Raw genomic sequence first — 18,420 nt, 5'->3', positions numbered from 1 at the left:
TTTAAGCGTGTGCAGAGGCACGCCATGTGATGTAATAATATTTGTCAGTCGGTTCCATATAATCCATCCGGCAGAAATTGGTTAGCATTTCAAATTGTCTGGATTTAGAGCGAGATGTTCATATACATATATATTGAGGATATTTCTTTACGCTTTTCATCTAGTTATAATTGGTGTTCTGATTCCATCTTCAACATGTTTCCTATAACAATATAAGTTACTCTGATCTTTTTCAGCTTTGATTGACGATGTTTAACTTAATTTAATCCGCTTGCTGGTCCAATTTATCTTAGTTGTTCCTGTGCTTGATGTTAAAAGTCTAAGTAATGGATCAGGATGCCTATCTTTTTCCCTCATGAACTTTTGTATTTGTCGTTTTCTCGACATGTCTCACTTGCCGATATTCCTCTCAGTGCTGTTTCTGTAACGCCCCAGTTCCAAATACAAAAACCCGAAACCCCGAGATAAGCTCCCATACACATTACATATCACTTGATCAGAGATAGCTTCTTACTCTTCCACTTTCCACTTTCTTGTTGTTTCCTTCCCAAGCCAAGGCCACATCAATCCGTCACTCCTATTCGCGATGCGCCTTCTGCGCTCCGGCTCTTGCGTGACCTTTGCCACTTCAAGGTCTGCCCTCCGCCAGATGCGTGAGTCCAAAGAAACTTTCGATGACTTGTCCTACGCGGCATTCTCAGATGGATACGATGACGGATTCGACATAGGAAAGAACGATATTCAGCAGTTCATGGATGAGCTCAAGAGACAAGGGCCTCAGACTTTAGGAGAGCTTATCGGGAACTGCCTGACAGAAGGGCGAGAATTCACGCACTTGTTCTACACGACGCTCATCCCGTGGGCTGCAGATGTGGCGAGTTCCTTTAGGTTGCGTTCTACGCTCATCTGGACACAGCCTGCAACCGTGTTGGACATCTACTACTATTACTTCAATGGTTACGGAGACGTCATCAGCGATGCAGGGATCAACTCTTCATCCCCGATTGTGCTGCCAGGACTTCCGCCTCTTACAGGCTGCGATGTCCCTTCCTTCTTCTCCCCCGAGAACCATTACAGTTACTTTCTGCCTTTGATGAAGCGCCAGTTCGAGATACTCAATGAGCAGGGCAATAGTCATAAAGTGCTTGTGAATACATTTGACGCATTAGAATAAGGGCCTCTACGAGTCACTCGTAAGCTTAACTTGGTGGGGATAGGACCTCTACTGCCCTCAGCCTTCTTGGACGGGCACAACCCGTCGGATACATCCTTTGGAGGTGATATCTTCCAAGGTTCTTCAAAGAATTATACTGAATGGCTGAACAACAAGCCTCGGGCGTCGGTGATCTATATATGCTTTCGGAGCATCCATCTTCTAACAAGGCGGCAAAGGGATGAACTGGCAAGGGGATTACTATCCAGCGGTCGACCGTTTCTATGGGTGATGTTTGATGATCCATATCTAAAGTTTTTTAACTCTTAGATCATGTTCCGGGCTTAATATAATGTAAAATGACTGTAGCATGAGAAATACCTAAAAATATGTCGGGATAAAGGGATATCTAACCGTTCAAAAAGTTATTGCACTAAATAATAATTGTCCAATAAAATTTTACAGGTATCTGAATTTTTCTATTATAATTTATGTTTGGTACAGGTGATGAGGGATGCTGGAGAAAATGATGAGGAAAACAGACAATTGATCTATCGGGAAGAATTGGAGCGACAAGGAATGATCATACCATGGAGCACGCAAGTCGAGGTCCTGTCCCATCTATCAGTAGGATGCTTCGTGACGCACTGCGGATGGAACTCTACCAGTGAAATCCTAGCGTGCGGGGTGCCCATGGTGGCATGTCCACAATGGGTAGACCAGAGGACGAATGCGAAGCTCGTCGAGGACATGTGGAAGACCGGCGTAAGGGCCAACCCGAAGAGCGGGACGATCATCGAAGGGGAGGAGATAAGGAGGTGCTTGGATTTGGTGATGGGAGGGGGAGAGAAGGGAGAAGAAATAAGGAGGAATGCAAAGAAGTGGAAGGAGTTGGCTAAGGAGGCTGCTGGGGAAGGAGGGTCTTCGGATAAGAACCTCAGGGCCTTCTTGGAGGAGATTGCAAGCTCAGTTTAATCAATTAAGCTAGAGTAGATTGAACTTGTTCGCATCCTGTCGTTGTCCTTTTACGAAATTATAAGAATATCTAGGTGAAGTTTTAACGTAAAATCTAATATACAATAACATAAACAAGATGTTTTACATGAACAGACCGGACATCCAGTTTACGGCTTGAATGATGACAGTTGAGATGGAAATAAGATCACAATAGATCTCATCAACTGACTATGCTGGCGGCAAAGTCCATGGCTAAGATGCTCAATCTGAGTCCCCCATGTTCGACGACTCACTGCACTACGTGCTGTGGCTGGTGTCACCGTTGACAGGCAAGATTGTGATCGAAATCTCACCCACGCAAAAACATGCAATCCCCATCTCGGCCTTGACTTGGTCAGCACAGTGGCCATAATGATGCTAGTCACAGCCAATTCAGCTTCTATCAACCCATTTCTCGAACCAGTCGAGATCGGGATGGGATTTGGAACATAATCATTGCCCGTTTTTGGTCGGGCACGGTTGTGCTGCTGCAGCAACAGCCCCGCCAGACTGCACCCTTTTATTATCAATCATCCCAATCTCTAGATCTTCCAAGTTTACTTGTGGAAAAGGATACTAAGAAATAATAGCACATTTTCTTAATACTAGGAAGGAAAAGGCAATCTTAGGCTCGTTACACATCAAAACACATCTAATTCTTGGGCGCAGAAACTACTAGCACTTTCTCTAATAACTACAAGACAGCATCGGATAACACGACAAGCTTCAGTTTCAAAAGTCCCATACACTGCATACCTATACTGGAAAATCGAATTGCTCAATCCCCATATCCACAAGTTCAGCGAGGGGGAGATAAGAATGGATACAACATTTCCAAAAGGTCGCTACTCTGCACAGCTTTGTAAACTACAAGTTTGCAACGTTGAAACATTCCCAAGAGCTCCGAATCATCGCTGAGAGCAAAATCAAGCTTCTAATTTCAAGTTATAGCGACAAGAGTCGAAAGAACAGTGGCAGGGTTTCTCTGCATTGGCTAGATCTGATGTGCTGTAAAATAATGCAAGGACCGGAACACAGTATCTTAACTCAGGACAACCAGAATTTCGGACCCATTAGTTCGTGTTCAGCAGCAGAGCCTTGCCCAGCGAGCTTCTGGATACGGGAGGAGAACTCCTCAGCCTGCCAGGAGCTTAAGTAAGGTCAGTGGAGCTGAATGACATCACGCAAGCACATTGTGAAATCACAGATATATGAGACTTCCCGAATATGATTTGACCACACAGATCATTATTATCCAATTAGTATAGTGTACCGAAACTAGTATAGTTAAGAGCAAAGATGAAACTGTAGTTTCGGTTCATAGAAACATGAACTCCTATCTTCCTTAGACGTGAAAACTATTACACAGAAGGTAACGCCTCGAAAACTGTTTTCTTCCAGTAGTCTGAGAAAATAGATTGAAAGACAGAAATTGCACAGTACAGCTTATTTTCTTGTTTTTAAATACTTTTACATGTTTATCCATTCAAGGTTGTAATCAAGTCACATCTCACTGGACACGTTTGCATTTTGGAAATGACAGAACAGTGTTTTCACTTATTCTAGATGCAGGCTTCCAGATACCTCTCAATTGATTCTTTAAGAAAAGTTTAGTATAATCATTTGGTGTTCTTAGCATTTCGGAATTGTATGTGGAGGGATGACTGTTTAGTTAATAGACACGAGTAAAGCAAATGACTGAAAATAGAGCAAGTAAAATGATGGACCTTCTCATCAATCCACATTAGGGAGCTCAGCTGATTATTCAATATCCAGACAACATCCAATGGCGTCATCCATCAACCGCCGCAAGCTCTCCACCCTGAAAGGGTCAATGGAAACGAAATCTTCAAAGGCTGACATCACTCAATTCGCAAGTCTGACCATACTTGTATGCAGAATCAGCAAAAAGAAGCCACATGAAGAAGGCTACCTGATTGGAGTTTAGGTTCTGAATGATTGATTTGATCTGTTTGGTCATTTGCTCTAGCTCCCTCTCTATAAACTCAGCTTGCTCATGCCTAAGATAGAAGGAAAGTTAATCACCTTGCATGGAAGAAAACCCCTCATACTTTTAACTGACTGCAAGTTCAGAAACCAGTGAGACAACAGTTGAACACAAACTCCTATTGAAAAGAACTGGCATGTTATACAAGACAATGAAATGCATAACAGCTACTTTACCCTATCAGCAAAAAGAAGCAACATCCTGATAATCCTATAAGAATTTTGGCCTGGTTTAAGACTTACAATAAAATAGCAGATAATACAAGCTCATTGTAGAAACTGTTCATGAGATAAAAGACGATTTCCCGTCACTTATTGAGAAGAACTTTCAGAATATATTTCGTATCTAATATAAGATAGTTTGATTATAATAAAAGGCTGCTTTAAACCAAGGTCCTTTAATTACTGATGTTTAATAAAAGAAAAAAGAAAGTGTCTTCTCACATTGCATCTCTTGTAGATGCAGCTTCGTCATCAAGAAGTATTACAAGTCCGTCCTTATAAATGCGCTCAGCTTCTTCTTCAATGCTCTGCAAAGCCTTGTCAACCTAACATAAAGAGGAAATGGAAAACTCATTCTCAAAAGCTCAAGCCACGGTTTTCCCCCCAAATAGGAATGCATGTCAAAAGAATAACCAAGAGTCCAACACAATGCTACTAATAAAGACAGTTTTTTCAGGAATAAGTGCTGAAATCGTATATTTAGAAAAATGTATTTCGGAAAGCAACACACCCTAATGCTCACAAAGAGAACAACTCCAGCAAAAAAAGACTTTTCTCTTGGTTTACAAGAGTATTTATAATCAGTGCCAATTTATTTAGAAAATATTATCTTTTAGATTTATACACGAAACAAACAAGACGGACATAGCCATCCAGCATGAACTCTTCTGGTCCATATGCAACATCGGATACACATTGCCAATAACTTTCTCTTGATCCATCATTGAGCAGTCACCCATCCTATGACCGGGGCATTTCCTACAGTACATCTTATTCAGATATTTGTAAATGAACCCATCATAATAATGTGCTGACATTTTTCGGCCTGACAGTAAGTTATAGAAATAGGACTGCAACTGTTTATTCCCCCATCCCAAAAAAAAAAGAAAAAAAGAAAGAAGATGGCAAGAGCACAGAGTATTCCAACCATTGCTGCAAACACTTTGCCCAGGAAGATTTGCACTCCTACATCTCAACATTGTTTCATCTTAACTTACATGAATCTGTTCCTGTTCTGTATCTTAAACATCAAGCTATCATTTCTCCCTGCTCCTTCATAAAAGGTGCATGGAACAGCATTCAAGAATCCATAATAACACTCTTAAATGCAAAACACATAATAAAACATAAATGTGACTCTCTTTCTGTACCAGCTCGAGGAACCGACTTTGTCGGTATCTTAAACCGTCAATGCATATTCAGATGCATTTCTGTGAACAACTCATCCTGCTGACATTCATCGGATAATAGGATAAATACAAAGTTCAACTGATATCTCTTAAAGAAATTCCAGGAGGATTAATGAATAAAAAAAGCAAGACAAGAAAGTTATATCTGACCTCTTTCTGTACCAGCTCGAGGAACCAACTTTGTCGGTATCTTAAACCGTCAATGCATATTCAGATGCATTTCTGTGAGCAACTCATCCTGCTGACGTTCATCAGATAATAGGATAAATACAAAGTTCAACTGATATCTCTTATAGAAATTCCAGGAGGACGAATGAATAAAAAAAGCACGATAAGAAAGTTATATCTGACCTCTTGCTGATGAGTTTCAATTAGTTCCAGCTGTCTCTCCAACCTAGCTTGCATCTCAACCACTTTTGCTACTTCAATCTAAATAAAAATTCATATAAAGGCACAATGTAATGGACTCAACAACCAACTTATGTATCAGAAGGTTAACAAACGAAAAAGGAAGAGAAGAGCATCAAGTGGAGACTGCTAAGCATAGATATGGAAAAGAAGTTGTAGTAATCTATTCTAAATTTAAAAGCACTAGTGGTATGAAGTTCTTGATTCTCAATGGACCACGTACAGCACAAAAAATATGCCATATTGCATAATATCTGATCAGAAGCAGTATTCACTTTGCATAGGATAGAAAATTCACAACCTAAAGTACTATACAAGCAGTTGAGGTAGTCAATACGATAAAAGAAGAAGAGTGGATAAAGTTCATGCATATAACCATTCTGGTTTTGTAATAAGTTAAAAATTGTCATGATCGAAAATGATCACCTCAAGCCTAAGAAGAACATCACGATTTTGCAAAATCCTCTTATCCCATTCAGCTATTGCACTGGCTTGCTTCCGAAATTTCCCTGTTCGCTCTTGCAGTTCAGCGTTCCACTCCTTGATGATCTTCATTTATACAACCAAGTTGTGAGAGAGAGAGAGGCAGACAATAAAGAGCTCAAAATTACTTCATAACGTAATTAACATGAGTCACAACAAAGGAGATTACGACATTTATCACAAACAGGTTATGATCAAGAAGCTCTCAAATTCCATCTTCACAAAAAATGGAACTGGCAAAATTTTTGTAAAACTAAAAGCATACTTTGTTGTTTGATACAGGGTGATTTTTTTATCAGGAAAAAGTGTCAAGTGCAAAATCTTGTCCTGTCCCCATGGTCCATTTAAGAAATATCCCAGTAGTGATGGTATTCATTGGAAATGGTCATGCTAGTTGTAGCTGACAAATCACAGATATTTCTCTAAAATCTCCCCATGCACCCAACTGCGATGGAGGCTAATAGATCCAAACAATCAGTTCATTTAAGTCCATGTTACCAAATCTGAAGTAACTTGCAGAAATTGGTTCCTATAATTGCAAAAGCAATAACAAATACCTCCTCAACTGTCTTCCCAGTGATTTCTGATGGCATTTTCGGTGCAGCAGAAGGTATGCTTACACTTGAAGTTTCCCTGCAGAAAGTAGAAGAAATAGTCAAGCATACAGTGTATTCTAATGCCATAGCATATTCTTTTTAAAAGAGCTAATAATTAGTAATACTTTTTCAAAGTAAATGGCTTATTTGAGAAATAAGCAATTGAAATACAGAAAATCATTTCACTCAATTATCTGCAGTAACTACCCAGGAAGTCAATCTCCAGTCAAAAAAGATGGGCGGAAAAATGTAATGTTAGACTATTTAAATGCACTGATTCCCCTCAAGTTTGGCACCACTTGCAATTTTGTACCCTAAAATTCCACTTTCTTTTTTTTTTTGGCAATTATCCCTATTATAGATTCATCTTTTGCAATTTTCCCGTCGTTTAATAGTTTGTCAAAAGCAACAGAATGTTGGTGGCCTTCATGCAACTTCATTTTGCCTTGTCAAAGCTCTTTTTCTTTTTAAATGGCAAAAACTTCCCCCCATTATCCTCTTGATCTTTGTGCTTGTAACCTTCTACCCACATACTACTCACAATTGCAGCTGCCCTGTTCCACTTTCAAAACCAACTTTCTCAAACATCATCTCCACTCTGTAAACCAGCTTTTCAACCCAAATCAGTGGAAATGAAAGTTTTCACCATTTGTAATTAAAATAAAAAGATACCCTCTTTCAGTCCGCTTGACCTGGCAAGTTGGTGCAATTATAAGAAGCTAAGAAGTAACCTATGTGCAATTCCTACAAATAATAGGAGTAAAGAGACTTATGTCATGTGCATCCAAAATTTTAAGAAAGTATAAATATAAAGACATTTATTTTCAAAATCATTTGGTATTTAGGTTGACCAATTTCTTCCATTAATTCATCTCTTAGGATATTGATAAAATTAGTTTTAGAATCCACTGAGTTTTTATTCTTACCTCTCAATTTTGCAACATGGATGTAATTGCATCATCTGATCTCAATTTTAATTTCTGTTATTATATATGTGTTCTAATACGAGTCTGTTGCTTCCCTTCCCTTTCCTCTATTTGCCTCGGAGAAGAGGTAGATAATCAGGGCAATCTTTTGTTATTGATATTCTTTTTCTTTTTTTTTTTCTCCTTTTAAGGCTCTCTCCAGGCAAAAGATAGTCCAAGGGTGGAGGGGGTGTGTAAAATGTCACTTTAATAGAAAGTGATGGAATACTAAACAGCTGGTGGACATTGCAAGATGAAAATAGGTGGTTTAATTGCCAAAATTTGAAGTCTTGGTTTTGGGGGGGGGGGGGGGGGGGGGGGGGGGGGTTGCAGTAATTTTAGCCCATGAAAAATCGACACTGATCAACCAACCATAGCAGCAAAATGACAAGAAAATCATGCAGCATAAATATCAAACAGAACAAGAAAATAAGAGCAGCATACGAGGAAGCATATATTGACCCACTACTGGAAGCAGCAACAAGAGCTGATGGTGCCTGGCTAGCAGCTGTACTGGTAGAGGTAACAGTGGTTGTGGCAGCAGTAGTAGAAGTAATGCCTGCAAACACGTATCAATAACAAAAACTTAAACAGGAGAATTTGGGAAGCATGGACCAAAACTCAAGACTATAGAGCCCAAAATCTAAGGAAATAAGTCATAAAGTAGAGTATATGACCATCAACAGCAATCACAGTGATGAAAATGTGCAAATTTTTCCAGTCTATGATACGAAGGATTGTACATCCAGAATCATAAACAAGAAAACTTGTCGGTAAGACTGAAAAGATTATGGACATCATGTAGGCAAAGATTATGGAACTCGTAAAGAAATTCAAGTCTCAATAAATAAGTCGCCGGCAAAGTAGACATGACTGAGCTCAACCTGGCTAATGGCTCTATTCTGAGTCCAGAGTTCTCCACAATTGGAAGCAATAAGCATTGCAAGAAAGCCATTGAGTTCCGAGAGCACCATCAGCGTATATTCTGGAAACAACCAAACCGTGAGAATTTTCAGCAGATATGGGTCTAAATATGTTTGAGCAAGGAAATGTGCAAGATTTACTTTCACGTTAGGTTCTAGTAAGTACAGTGAAGTACATTGTCAAACTTCTATTTTTGTCCGCGACAATCTCCTTTCCAATAGATCAATATATATCCTTTTTATGAAAATAAAGAAGGATCTCAAAAAATTTAAGGTACCAAATCAATTACCTTTTAATAATTTTTAGGCAGTTTTACAATTTCAGTACATCCATCAACAGCCAACTCTTCCAAATTTACCAACCCATCAAGTTCTCATAACTTTCGACATCCTTCTATGCATCGTTGTCAAAGCTTTTAAGTTTGCTAGATTAGTCAGTTTTTCAATTTCAATACATCCATCAACATTCAACTCTTCCAAAGCTACCAACCCATCAAGTCCTTCAAGCTCTCGTAACTTTCGACATCCTCCTGCATGCATCTCTCTCAAAGCTTTTAAGTTTGATAGAGTAGGCAGTTTTTCAATTTCAGTACATCCTTCAACATTCAACTCTTCCAAAGCTACCAACCCATCAAGTCCTTCAAGCTCTCGTAACTTTCGACATCCTCCTGCATGCATCTTTCTCAAAGCTTTTAAGTTTGATAGATTAGGCAGTTTTTCAATTTCAGTACATTCAAAGACAAGCAACTCTTCCAAAGCTACCAACCCAACAAGTCCTTCGAGCTCTCGTAACTTTCGACATCCTCCTGCATATATCTTTCTCAAAGCTTTTAAGTTTGATAGATTAGGCAGTTTTTCAATTTCAGTACATCCAAAGACATCCAACTCTTCCAAAGCTACCAACCCATCAAGTCCTTCGAGCTCTCGTAACTTTCGACATCCTCCTGTATATATCTTTCTCAAAGCTTTTAAGTTTGATAGATTAGGCAGTTTTTCAATTTCAGTACATTCAAAGACAACCAACTCTTCCAAAGCTACCAACCCATCAAGTCCTTCAAGTTCTCGTAACTTTCGACATCCTCCTGCATATATCTTTCTCAAAGCTTTTAAGTTTGATAGATTAGGCAGTTTTTCAATTTCAGTACATCCAAAGACATCCAACTCTTCCAAAGCTACCAACCCATCAAGTCCTTCAAGTTCTCGTAACTTTTGACATCCTCCTGCATGCATCTCTCTCAAAGCTTTTAAGTTTGATAGATTAGGCAGTTTTTCAATTTCAGTACATTCTTCAACATTCAACTCTTCCAAAGCTACCAACCCATCAAGTCCTTCAAGCTCTCGTAACTTTCGACATCCATCAACATCCAACTCTTCCAAAGCTACCAACCCATCAAGTCCTTCAAGCTCTCGTAGCTTTCGACATCCTCCTGCATGCATCTTTCTCAAAGCTTTTAAGTTTGATAGAATAGGCAACTTTTCAATTTCAGTACATTCTCCAATAAACAACTCCTCCAGTTCTACTAACTCTTCAAGCCCTTCAAGTTCATATAGTTGGTAACATTTAGCCACATCCAATTTCCTCAAAGCTCTGAAGTTCGATAAATTAGGAAGCTTTGTAATTTTCCCACACTCTTGAAGATTCAACTCCTTCAGTGCTTCTAATTTCTCTTGTCCCTCAAAAAGTTTCAATAAGTTGGAGCAGTGCCTGGCCGAAAATAATTCTAACGATTTTAGAAAGCACAACTCAGGTGGAAGCTCCTCAATGGCTTCACAGAAATTCATATTTAAGACACGCAAGGATCTAAGACACCTTATTGATGGGTCAATCTCTTGCAAATTCCGGGATCCGTCAAGAATCAAGACCTCTAAATTTGGAAACAATGAGAAGTCTAGGGTTGTTAATAGGAGACATTTCTGTAGAATAAGAACTTTAAGCTCCGGTGCAACCTGCAGAAACAAGTGTGAACTTATAACTTTCTTATCTTTCTTGTATTTCTAAATGATAAAACATGTCAGGTTCTATGTTCATTTATCATTACCTGCAATGGCCTCCAGCATCCCCAATCATGTTTGACTAAGCTGCATGATAGATCAAGAACAACCAGGCTCGTTAGATCTAAGTTGGTTGGCTCACACACCGGCCAAGAATGTCGCCAACGAAGGTATCTCAACTTTGTAAACAGGTTCTTGAAATCCCCATCAAGTTCAGCACAATCTATTTGAAGGAACCTCAAACCAGACATGTTTCTAAAGTTTTGGTCTGTAAAACGTCTATGTTCAACGTCGTAATGTGGAAACTCTGCACAAATCGCTTCAACATATGGTGACCCCTGCGACATAGAAGATAATATTATAATTAAAGTTCTAACATATTGACCTTACAAAATTAATTATGAAGTGTCGTCATGTTACTATTAAAGTATTTTATGTAAATTTTCACAACAGCAAGTGTACCCCATAAATTAAAGGAATAAGTCGATTTGGGCCATAAAGTTTGGTACTTTTCTCTTTAAAGCCAAAAACCAGTAGCGCTGCTGCCAACCCACCAATCCCTCATCCTCATTCCATCTTCTTATTTGATTTCATTACCCATGCCCCAACTCCTAAATTGAAACCTTGTCCCCATAAACCCACAATCCTTTAATCATCCAATTGAAAATCATTTTCCCCTCTAATTCCACAGTCCAACAGCTACAAACTTGTGCCTGTGGAGACATGGTATATGGTGGCAGTCTATCTTATTAGCTTCTAAAGAAAAAAGACCAAAATCATTTTCCCTGCAGTTAACCTCGATCAACTATTCTGTGGAAGTTAGAGAACGACCAGAATTAATTCAACCCGCTCCCTGTATGTATATATCTTGTCCTGTTCGTCTCTTTTCGGGGGGAGAGAGAGGCAGAGTATAGGGGGCCTCCACCGATGACAGAAGGGAATTGGAAAAAGAGAGAGGGAGAGCGACAGTGGCTCGCCGCTGGCCACCCCCAACCACCAAAACCAACCCCACCCGTCCCAACAAAAATTCCGCCGTACTTTTTTTTTTAATGATTTTTAACTAGAGGAATACCCGTGCATTGCACAAGAATCGACAAATAAATCTTTTAACTATTTTGGTGGAGAAAAATGTTATAAATTCATGGGTCTAGAGATTATGGCTCATTTAAATGCTTTTCTTTTTTCGTGTTTTTAATATGTTCATTTAGCTTCATCTTTTGCCTCATTTAACTTCGTATATATTTTCATGGAAGAGAAAACTTTATATATAAAGAGTTCAATATCATTAGGTAATTAAGTAGACTAATTTTCGTTTTAATGTAGTTCTATTACCCGTGTATATGATACCATTAAAACTTTTTTTTTGGTTAATGCAGATTAATTTTTCAACTATTGACATAATTAAGTATATACTTACATAAACATCCCTCAACTACATATATAACTGTATTCATAAATAAGATTGACGTAATGAAGAAATAATTAATAATTACATTAACATCTCTCAACTATATATAGTCATATATTCATAAATTCATAAATGAATTTACGTATATGAGTATTTATCAACCAAATATTATTAACATATATGGCACATCCAACCTATATATATGAGATTTATTTATCAAACAACTCTTTCATAAAATAGATGACTGATATATTTAAAATATCGTCCAAAAAAAATTATCGCATGTGGTAGTAGTAGAAAACTCTATTTTAATAGGAAAATATATATTTTGAAATTATATCATTGAAAATTATAAAAAAATATAAGATGTTGATATGGTGATATTAGAGGGCTTAGAATTCCGATGATGTGGCAACGTGAGAGAAGGCGATTTTAATTTTGATGAGGTGGCGGCGTTATATGCCGCCTCGAGGGTTTATTATTATTATTATTATTATTATATCTTGATATTGATTACTGATATTAAAGAAATTTAATATACATATATATATCTGTATATTATCTAAATGAGTGTTTTAATAGGAAACTCTCGTTTAGTCATGTGCCACTTAAGAGGGTAATGCTTGAAAATATTTTAAAACCTCCTTCTCTCTTCTTTTAAACTTGGCACTTAAGCATTAGTTAAAATTCAAGGAATTAAACTTTTGTTCATAATTCCGGTCTTCATTTTCTTTTATATCAAATTATTTTTTATTTGATTCTCATACTAATAATTATCGAGAGAGATGGAACAAGAGATTGTGAATTTTCTAAACTAAAAGAAATAATTATAGCTCTCTAAAATGAAAATGATTTGTCTTCAATAAATTAAATTCAAGATATTTAAATAAATATTAAAATTCAAGAGGATAAAAGACTACAAAATTTTGTTAAACAAATTCTCAATTTCATCCGAGTACTATAAAATCAAACATAAATTCTCCATGAGTCTTTATTTTCTTAATTTTGCATCTTGCTAACGCTCTTTTGTTATAATATTTACCTATTTTTAGAAGAAAAATATTAAATTAATTCAACGCGATTTTGTCTTCAAATTAATAATATGAGATAGTTCTCATAGTTATTAAAAGATATTGAGAAATATTAGTGAATATTATATTATAAATAACAGGATATATAAACTTAAAAATTTTAAAAGTTAAAAATTATATAATCAGAATTTTATTTCAAAATATAAATATTCTTTTTGTAAAATTACTCTGCGGCAGTGCACGGGCTTCTTTTTCTAGTAAAATATAACAAGGCCTGGCTTGAACATTTTTCGCGGCATATTTTCCTTATTCAGCACAAAAGACATGGGTCTAAAACTGAAAAAGTACAAAATTTTATGGACTAAATCAGTATTATCCCAAAATTCAAAGCAACAAATCCTAACGAGGCCATCACTTATCCTTTTGGATAAGTATCTTCTTAAGACATTTTGTGTTTAATAAGATGATCACTTATCCAAAAGTAAATAAATAAATAAATCCTAACAAGACATTTCGTTCATTGGATGGGAATTAAAGGGGAACATGATTGAGCATGGTGGGGTTTAAGATTGAAGTTCTTTTTTATCCTATTGTAAGGGAGACGCAGTAAGGAGGAAGGTAAATAAAGGGTTACGGGGAGTTTCATTGACTAAAACCGAACTTGAAAAGTTTTTATAGAGTTTTTGTTGTTTGTTTAATGATTGAATAGACCAGGAATAGGATATGGTTTAAATAAAAGTAACATCGATTTTTGAAACTATATAAGTTTAAATAAAAATAATATCAATCTTCGAAACCATACATAAAAAAAAAATAATCAAACTTCAACCATGGGGAAGGGCTCACCGGAGTTGACACAACTCTAGTAATCCTTGGGCTCACTAAGAAAGCTCTAGGCTAGTGCTTCAAGCCTCAACAGACATGCACGAGCACTAGGGTGAGAATGGTGGTGCTAGCCCGGAGGCTGGGAGCGCTTAGCCTAGGGCTCAGGCTAGAAATAGAATTATTTCTCTTTCTAGCCCAAGCTATAGGATAGGGGGTTTGGTGTAGTGATACAACTTCGATTAGAAGTAGGTCTCAAGCTCGATTTTAGCAAGTGAAATTATCCTTGCCCTCTATTTAACTTTCTATTTTTTTTTTAACCAAGCCCTCCTTATAACTGAAGGAAAAACGAAAAGGTAAAATGGCATATGTAGAATCAATTGCCCATCAGACATTACAGAGCAACAATTAGAGGATATCTTGATGGCATTAATTTGATGGATCTAGACGAAGACATGCAAGAGTACTCTAATTAATTACTACACAAAGAAGTTAAATAAGTTAGAAAAATTATTCACATTATAGAACCTTCAGGATGAAAAACTTGCCGCATTAGAAAGGGTGTTTGATTCCAGCGTTGCCCTCAACCTCAGACCAATATTCTTTATTCGAGTTTCATCAATAGGATTTCCCGTGACCCTATATTTTCTCTTTTCCTATTTATCTCCTTCTTAGTAAATAAGTAATAGGATCCATTTGACTTCCGAATACCAGAGTGCAAACTAGAAAAAAAAAATTGTTAAAAAAATCATGGCAATAATTCTCGTATTTTTCAAAATAGATCTCTGAAGCAAGCAATAGATTTTTCCTTTTTGGTAGATCAACATATGATATATTAAAAGGTGAATTAATACCTGCGGACTTGTATGCTTACCTTATATTCCTTCAGTACACTTAATGCTTCTTCATTGCTCCACAACCTACTTCGATTTCCTGGTTTTTTGACATCCTCCGGTCGAACTATTTCTCTGCCGAGGTCTCTTAGTTGATCATGCATTGACAATTTGTTGTCCTCCCCGATCTTAACAAGGGACCGTAGAATGAGTTCATCAAGTCCACTTTCTGGATAAAACTCGCAATCTTCCCACATGCGAAACAACACCTGTGGATCCTCTCCAATGAAATGGCATGCGATATCTAAAAATATTTCCTTTTGTTCAGGTTCTAACGAGTCATAGCTGATCCTCAGCTTTTCTTGGACTTCCATATGAGGTTTTCCTTTCAACTTCTTTAACGTCTCTTCCCATATGACCTTCTTTTTTCCGCAAAGGAAAGAGCCTATAACCTTAAGCGCTAAAGGAAGCCCTCCGGTTGTCTTCACAATAGCATTAGACAGAGCCCTTAATTCAACCGTTGGAGAGTCACCCCTGAAAGCATGCTTGCAGAAGAGTTCCATTGACCAGTCCAGTTTCATTTCCTCAACTTCATATCGCAATTCTTTCGGAGTCAAATTTAAGGCATTCTTATATCTTGTTGTAACAATGACTCTACTTCCTGGAGCAAACCAAGCAACTGACACCAGTGCCTCGAGTTGGTTACTGTGATCGACATCGTCGAGAACAACGAGAACTTTCTTCTCCCGAAACCTGCGTTGCAACTCATTCGTTCCTTCATCGGTCGTAGTGAAGTCTTGGTCTTCACATCTAGAGAGATCTGCAGCTAGTTGATTCTGCAGGCACTTAAGGCCATCAAAATGCAATAATGTTGCACGAATATCTTTGAGGAAGCTGCAACTGTCAAAGTAGCCCATAATTTCATTATAGATGACCTTGGCAAGTGTTGTCTTACCAATGCCGCCCATACCAAAGACCCCAATAGTTCTCACGTCTTCTTTCCCCACGTCAAGCAATCTCATGATCGCCCTTTTCTTATCGTCGACTGAGACTAATTTTTCAGTCAAAATAAGATGGCCTTTCTTCAAATCACTCAGCACCCTTCGGACAACTAGCTTTATCAATTGTCCTTCATGTCTGCGAAGCAACATCCAAGTCACATACACACATTTATATATGTACATTACTTTTTTCAAGTCATATTGTGGTAAGCAGATAAGAATTAGGAATCATGAAGAGTATAAGAGTGCACAAAGGGGTTACCCGTTCGTATCATTCTGTAAATCCCAGCCCTTCAATGTTCCAACCTCCAAAAGAGCTTTCCTCCACTTTTGAACATTGATCCTCGGATTGCGCTTTGAATCCTCCACATGCTTAGAAAAGGCCTCAGCATAAATCCCCTTCTCGGGGTGCTGAACCTCATTCGGCGTGACATCGTAGAAAATGGGAAGCATAGTCTGCTTCATCCTCTTCCTGCATTCCGTCATACAAGCAAATTCCCGGAGGCACCATTTACTGGAGGCGTAATTCTTGGAGAAAATGGGGATAGAGATCTTGGACCGCTCAATCCTGTCGATGAGTTGGGGACCGATCTCTTCCCCAACATGGAGCTCTTCATTGTCCCTGAAAACATCGACCCCGGCATCTCTCAGGCTATTGTAGAGGCAATCAGTGAAGCCTTTACGGGTATCAGCTCCGCGGAAGCTCAGGAAGACTTCATAACCACGACCGTGGGAGGGTGAGGGTCTGCTGCCGCTGGTGCTGGCTCTGATGCCCGTTGATGATTGCTGCAGCTTTGGATCTGCCAAACCCTCGTTTAGCCTTCTTCTCTTGGCGGCGGCATCGGATGCGGCCATTGCAGTAGTCTGAGATCTCAAGAATTAAATTACACATAAAAAAAAAGATTAATTCATATTAATCAGAGAACCAAAACCCTTATAGGAACGTTTGACTTCCTTTCTCAAGATCGTCTTTCTCGCTTCCTCTCCTCCACAATATACACATAAAGACTCCAACCACACAGTTCTTATACTGTCTAGTGTCTAGCGAGAGTAGAGAGCTCTGCCCTCGTCAATGGCGCCAAAGCGTTCCTTCCGCGATGATCCGCCCTCTGCCTCTTCTTCCTCTTCAGAAAGGGAAGTAGAACAGGAAGAGGTGGAGCCCCATAAGGAAGACGGAAAGGAAGAGGAAGGAGATCAAGAAGAAGAAAAGAAGAAATCACAACCCCAATCTTCAGATTCTGAGACCGAGTCCGAGTCCGAGCAAAGACATCAAGCTGAATGGCAAGCCGGTTCCCGCAAAACCTGCGGAGCAGAATAAGCTCGGTGCGGAAGAGATCGTCTCGAATGGGGGAGGCGGAGTTGACGGGGATTGTGGATTTGGGCGGGGGAAGGTCCATTAATGAGGAGTTCTTAAGGAAGGGGATGGCCTTGGGTTGACTTGTGGTCCGACTTTGACCATTTCGCCCACGTCCCACTTTTTAGCTAGTAGGATATCTTAGGCCTGTTTGGTTTTTAGATGCAATTTTAAAATCACAATTCTAACTTAATTTTACTCACTACAAAATAAAATAATTCATATAAAGTTAAAAAGTGGGCCCTATTTATACCACTTTTTTTCCACAACAAAACAACATAACTCATACAAAGTCAAAGGGTGGACCCCATTTATACCACTCAAAATCAAAATCAAAATCTAATTTTAAAATTCTACTATGAAACCAAACGCAACCTTATTCATTCCCCGGGCCAACATGGCGTGTCTGCACTCCACCAAACTGTAATGCTGCGTTTGATTTCCAAGTAGAGTTTTAAAATTAAATTTTAATTTTAAAAAGAATGATATAAATGAAATTCACCATTTGACTTTGTATGAATTATTTTATTTTTTTGTTGAAAAAGAGTGGTATAAATGGGGCCCACTCTTTGACTTTATATGAGTTATTTTGTTTTATTGTATGTAGAATTATGTTAAAGTTGTGATTTTAAGATTAAATTTGTAAACCAAATAAGTCCTAATCATTTGAAGACCTCCGAACCGGACCACATAAAATCGATTCTTATGGTGTGTTTGATTTTCGAATTAAGTAGAGTTGGATTTTGATTTTAATTTGATTGTAATGATTGTGTTATTGAATTATGAGAAAAAATATAAAAAAGTATAGTTAAGAGAAAGTGATGATTGTATAATAATTGTATTGTTGAATTGTTAAAAAAATAATAAATAGTTGATATAATTTATTATTAAAAATTAAATTGAATATAATAGAGTTACACATGAGTTTATATAGGGGTCCATTTTTTTGAATTGGAAGAATTGATTTTTGTTGTGTTGTGAGTAGAGTTAAAATCTTAAAATTATATTGGAAAACTAAACAAAAATACAATTTAAT

General features: G+C 37.9%; 4 protein-coding genes across 12 annotated transcripts; 2 read left to right on the top strand and 2 right to left on the bottom strand.

Moving 5' to 3' along the window:
- The first annotated feature begins 555 nt into the window (after nucleotides 1-555).
- Nucleotides 556-1,198, top strand: LOC116207148 (UDP-glycosyltransferase 75C1-like). The gene has a single exon (XM_031540018.1). The coding sequence runs from the start codon at nucleotides 587-589 to the stop codon at nucleotides 1,172-1,174; it is 588 nt and encodes a 195-aa protein (XP_031395878.1). The 5' UTR covers nucleotides 556-586; the 3' UTR covers nucleotides 1,175-1,198.
- Nucleotides 1,199-1,440: 242 nt separating this feature from the next.
- Nucleotides 1,441-2,262, top strand: LOC116207147 (crocetin glucosyltransferase, chloroplastic-like). Its single transcript, XM_031540017.1, has one exon. The coding sequence runs from the start codon at nucleotides 1,661-1,663 to the stop codon at nucleotides 2,126-2,128; it is 468 nt and encodes a 155-aa protein (XP_031395877.1). The 5' UTR covers nucleotides 1,441-1,660; the 3' UTR covers nucleotides 2,129-2,262.
- A 1,614-nt stretch (nucleotides 2,263-3,876) lies between these two features.
- LOC116207145 (TMV resistance protein N-like) lies at nucleotides 3,877-17,480 on the bottom strand. 9 transcript variants are annotated; one of them, XM_031540011.1, is made up of 14 exons: nucleotides 16,293-17,480; nucleotides 15,071-16,166; nucleotides 10,983-11,273; nucleotides 9,622-10,890; nucleotides 9,234-9,483; nucleotides 8,905-9,005; nucleotides 8,465-8,579; nucleotides 7,017-7,092; nucleotides 6,403-6,525; nucleotides 5,920-5,997; nucleotides 5,719-5,806; nucleotides 4,601-4,704; nucleotides 4,083-4,170; nucleotides 3,877-3,971 (listed from the first exon to the last, which is right to left on the bottom strand). In XM_031540011.1, the coding sequence occupies exons 1-5, from the start codon at nucleotides 16,883-16,885 to the stop codon at nucleotides 9,310-9,312; spliced, it is 3,423 nt and encodes a 1,140-aa protein (XP_031395871.1). In that variant the 5' UTR covers nucleotides 16,886-17,480; the 3' UTR covers nucleotides 3,877-3,971; nucleotides 4,083-4,170; nucleotides 4,601-4,704; nucleotides 5,719-5,806; nucleotides 5,920-5,997; nucleotides 6,403-6,525; nucleotides 7,017-7,092; nucleotides 8,465-8,579; nucleotides 8,905-9,005; nucleotides 9,234-9,309. The 9 variants fall into 9 exon arrangements, with proteins under 9 accessions (XP_031395871.1, XP_031395868.1, XP_031395869.1 ...); XM_031540008.1 differs by having other exon boundaries at nucleotides 9,234-10,890; nucleotides 16,293-17,154; nucleotides 17,254-17,480; XM_031540009.1 differs by having other exon boundaries at nucleotides 8,487-8,579; nucleotides 9,234-10,890.
- LOC116209080 (nuclear pore complex protein NUP62-like) lies at nucleotides 3,942-8,821 on the bottom strand. The gene is made up of 9 exons (XM_031542639.1): nucleotides 8,698-8,821; nucleotides 8,465-8,579; nucleotides 7,597-7,653; nucleotides 7,017-7,092; nucleotides 6,403-6,525; nucleotides 5,920-5,997; nucleotides 4,601-4,704; nucleotides 4,083-4,170; nucleotides 3,942-3,971 (listed from the first exon to the last, which is right to left on the bottom strand). Exons 1-9 carry the CDS (start codon nucleotides 8,819-8,821, stop codon nucleotides 3,942-3,944), a joined length of 795 nt encoding a protein of 264 aa, XP_031398499.1.
- Nucleotides 17,481-18,420: the final 940 nt, after the last annotated feature.

Source organism: Punica granatum, chromosome 5 (assembly GCF_007655135.1).
Source record: "Punica granatum isolate Tunisia-2019 chromosome 5, ASM765513v2, whole genome shotgun sequence".
Taxonomy (NCBI): domain Eukaryota; kingdom Viridiplantae; phylum Streptophyta; class Magnoliopsida; order Myrtales; family Lythraceae; genus Punica; species Punica granatum.
This window is presented reverse-complemented; position numbering and strand designations above follow the sequence as displayed.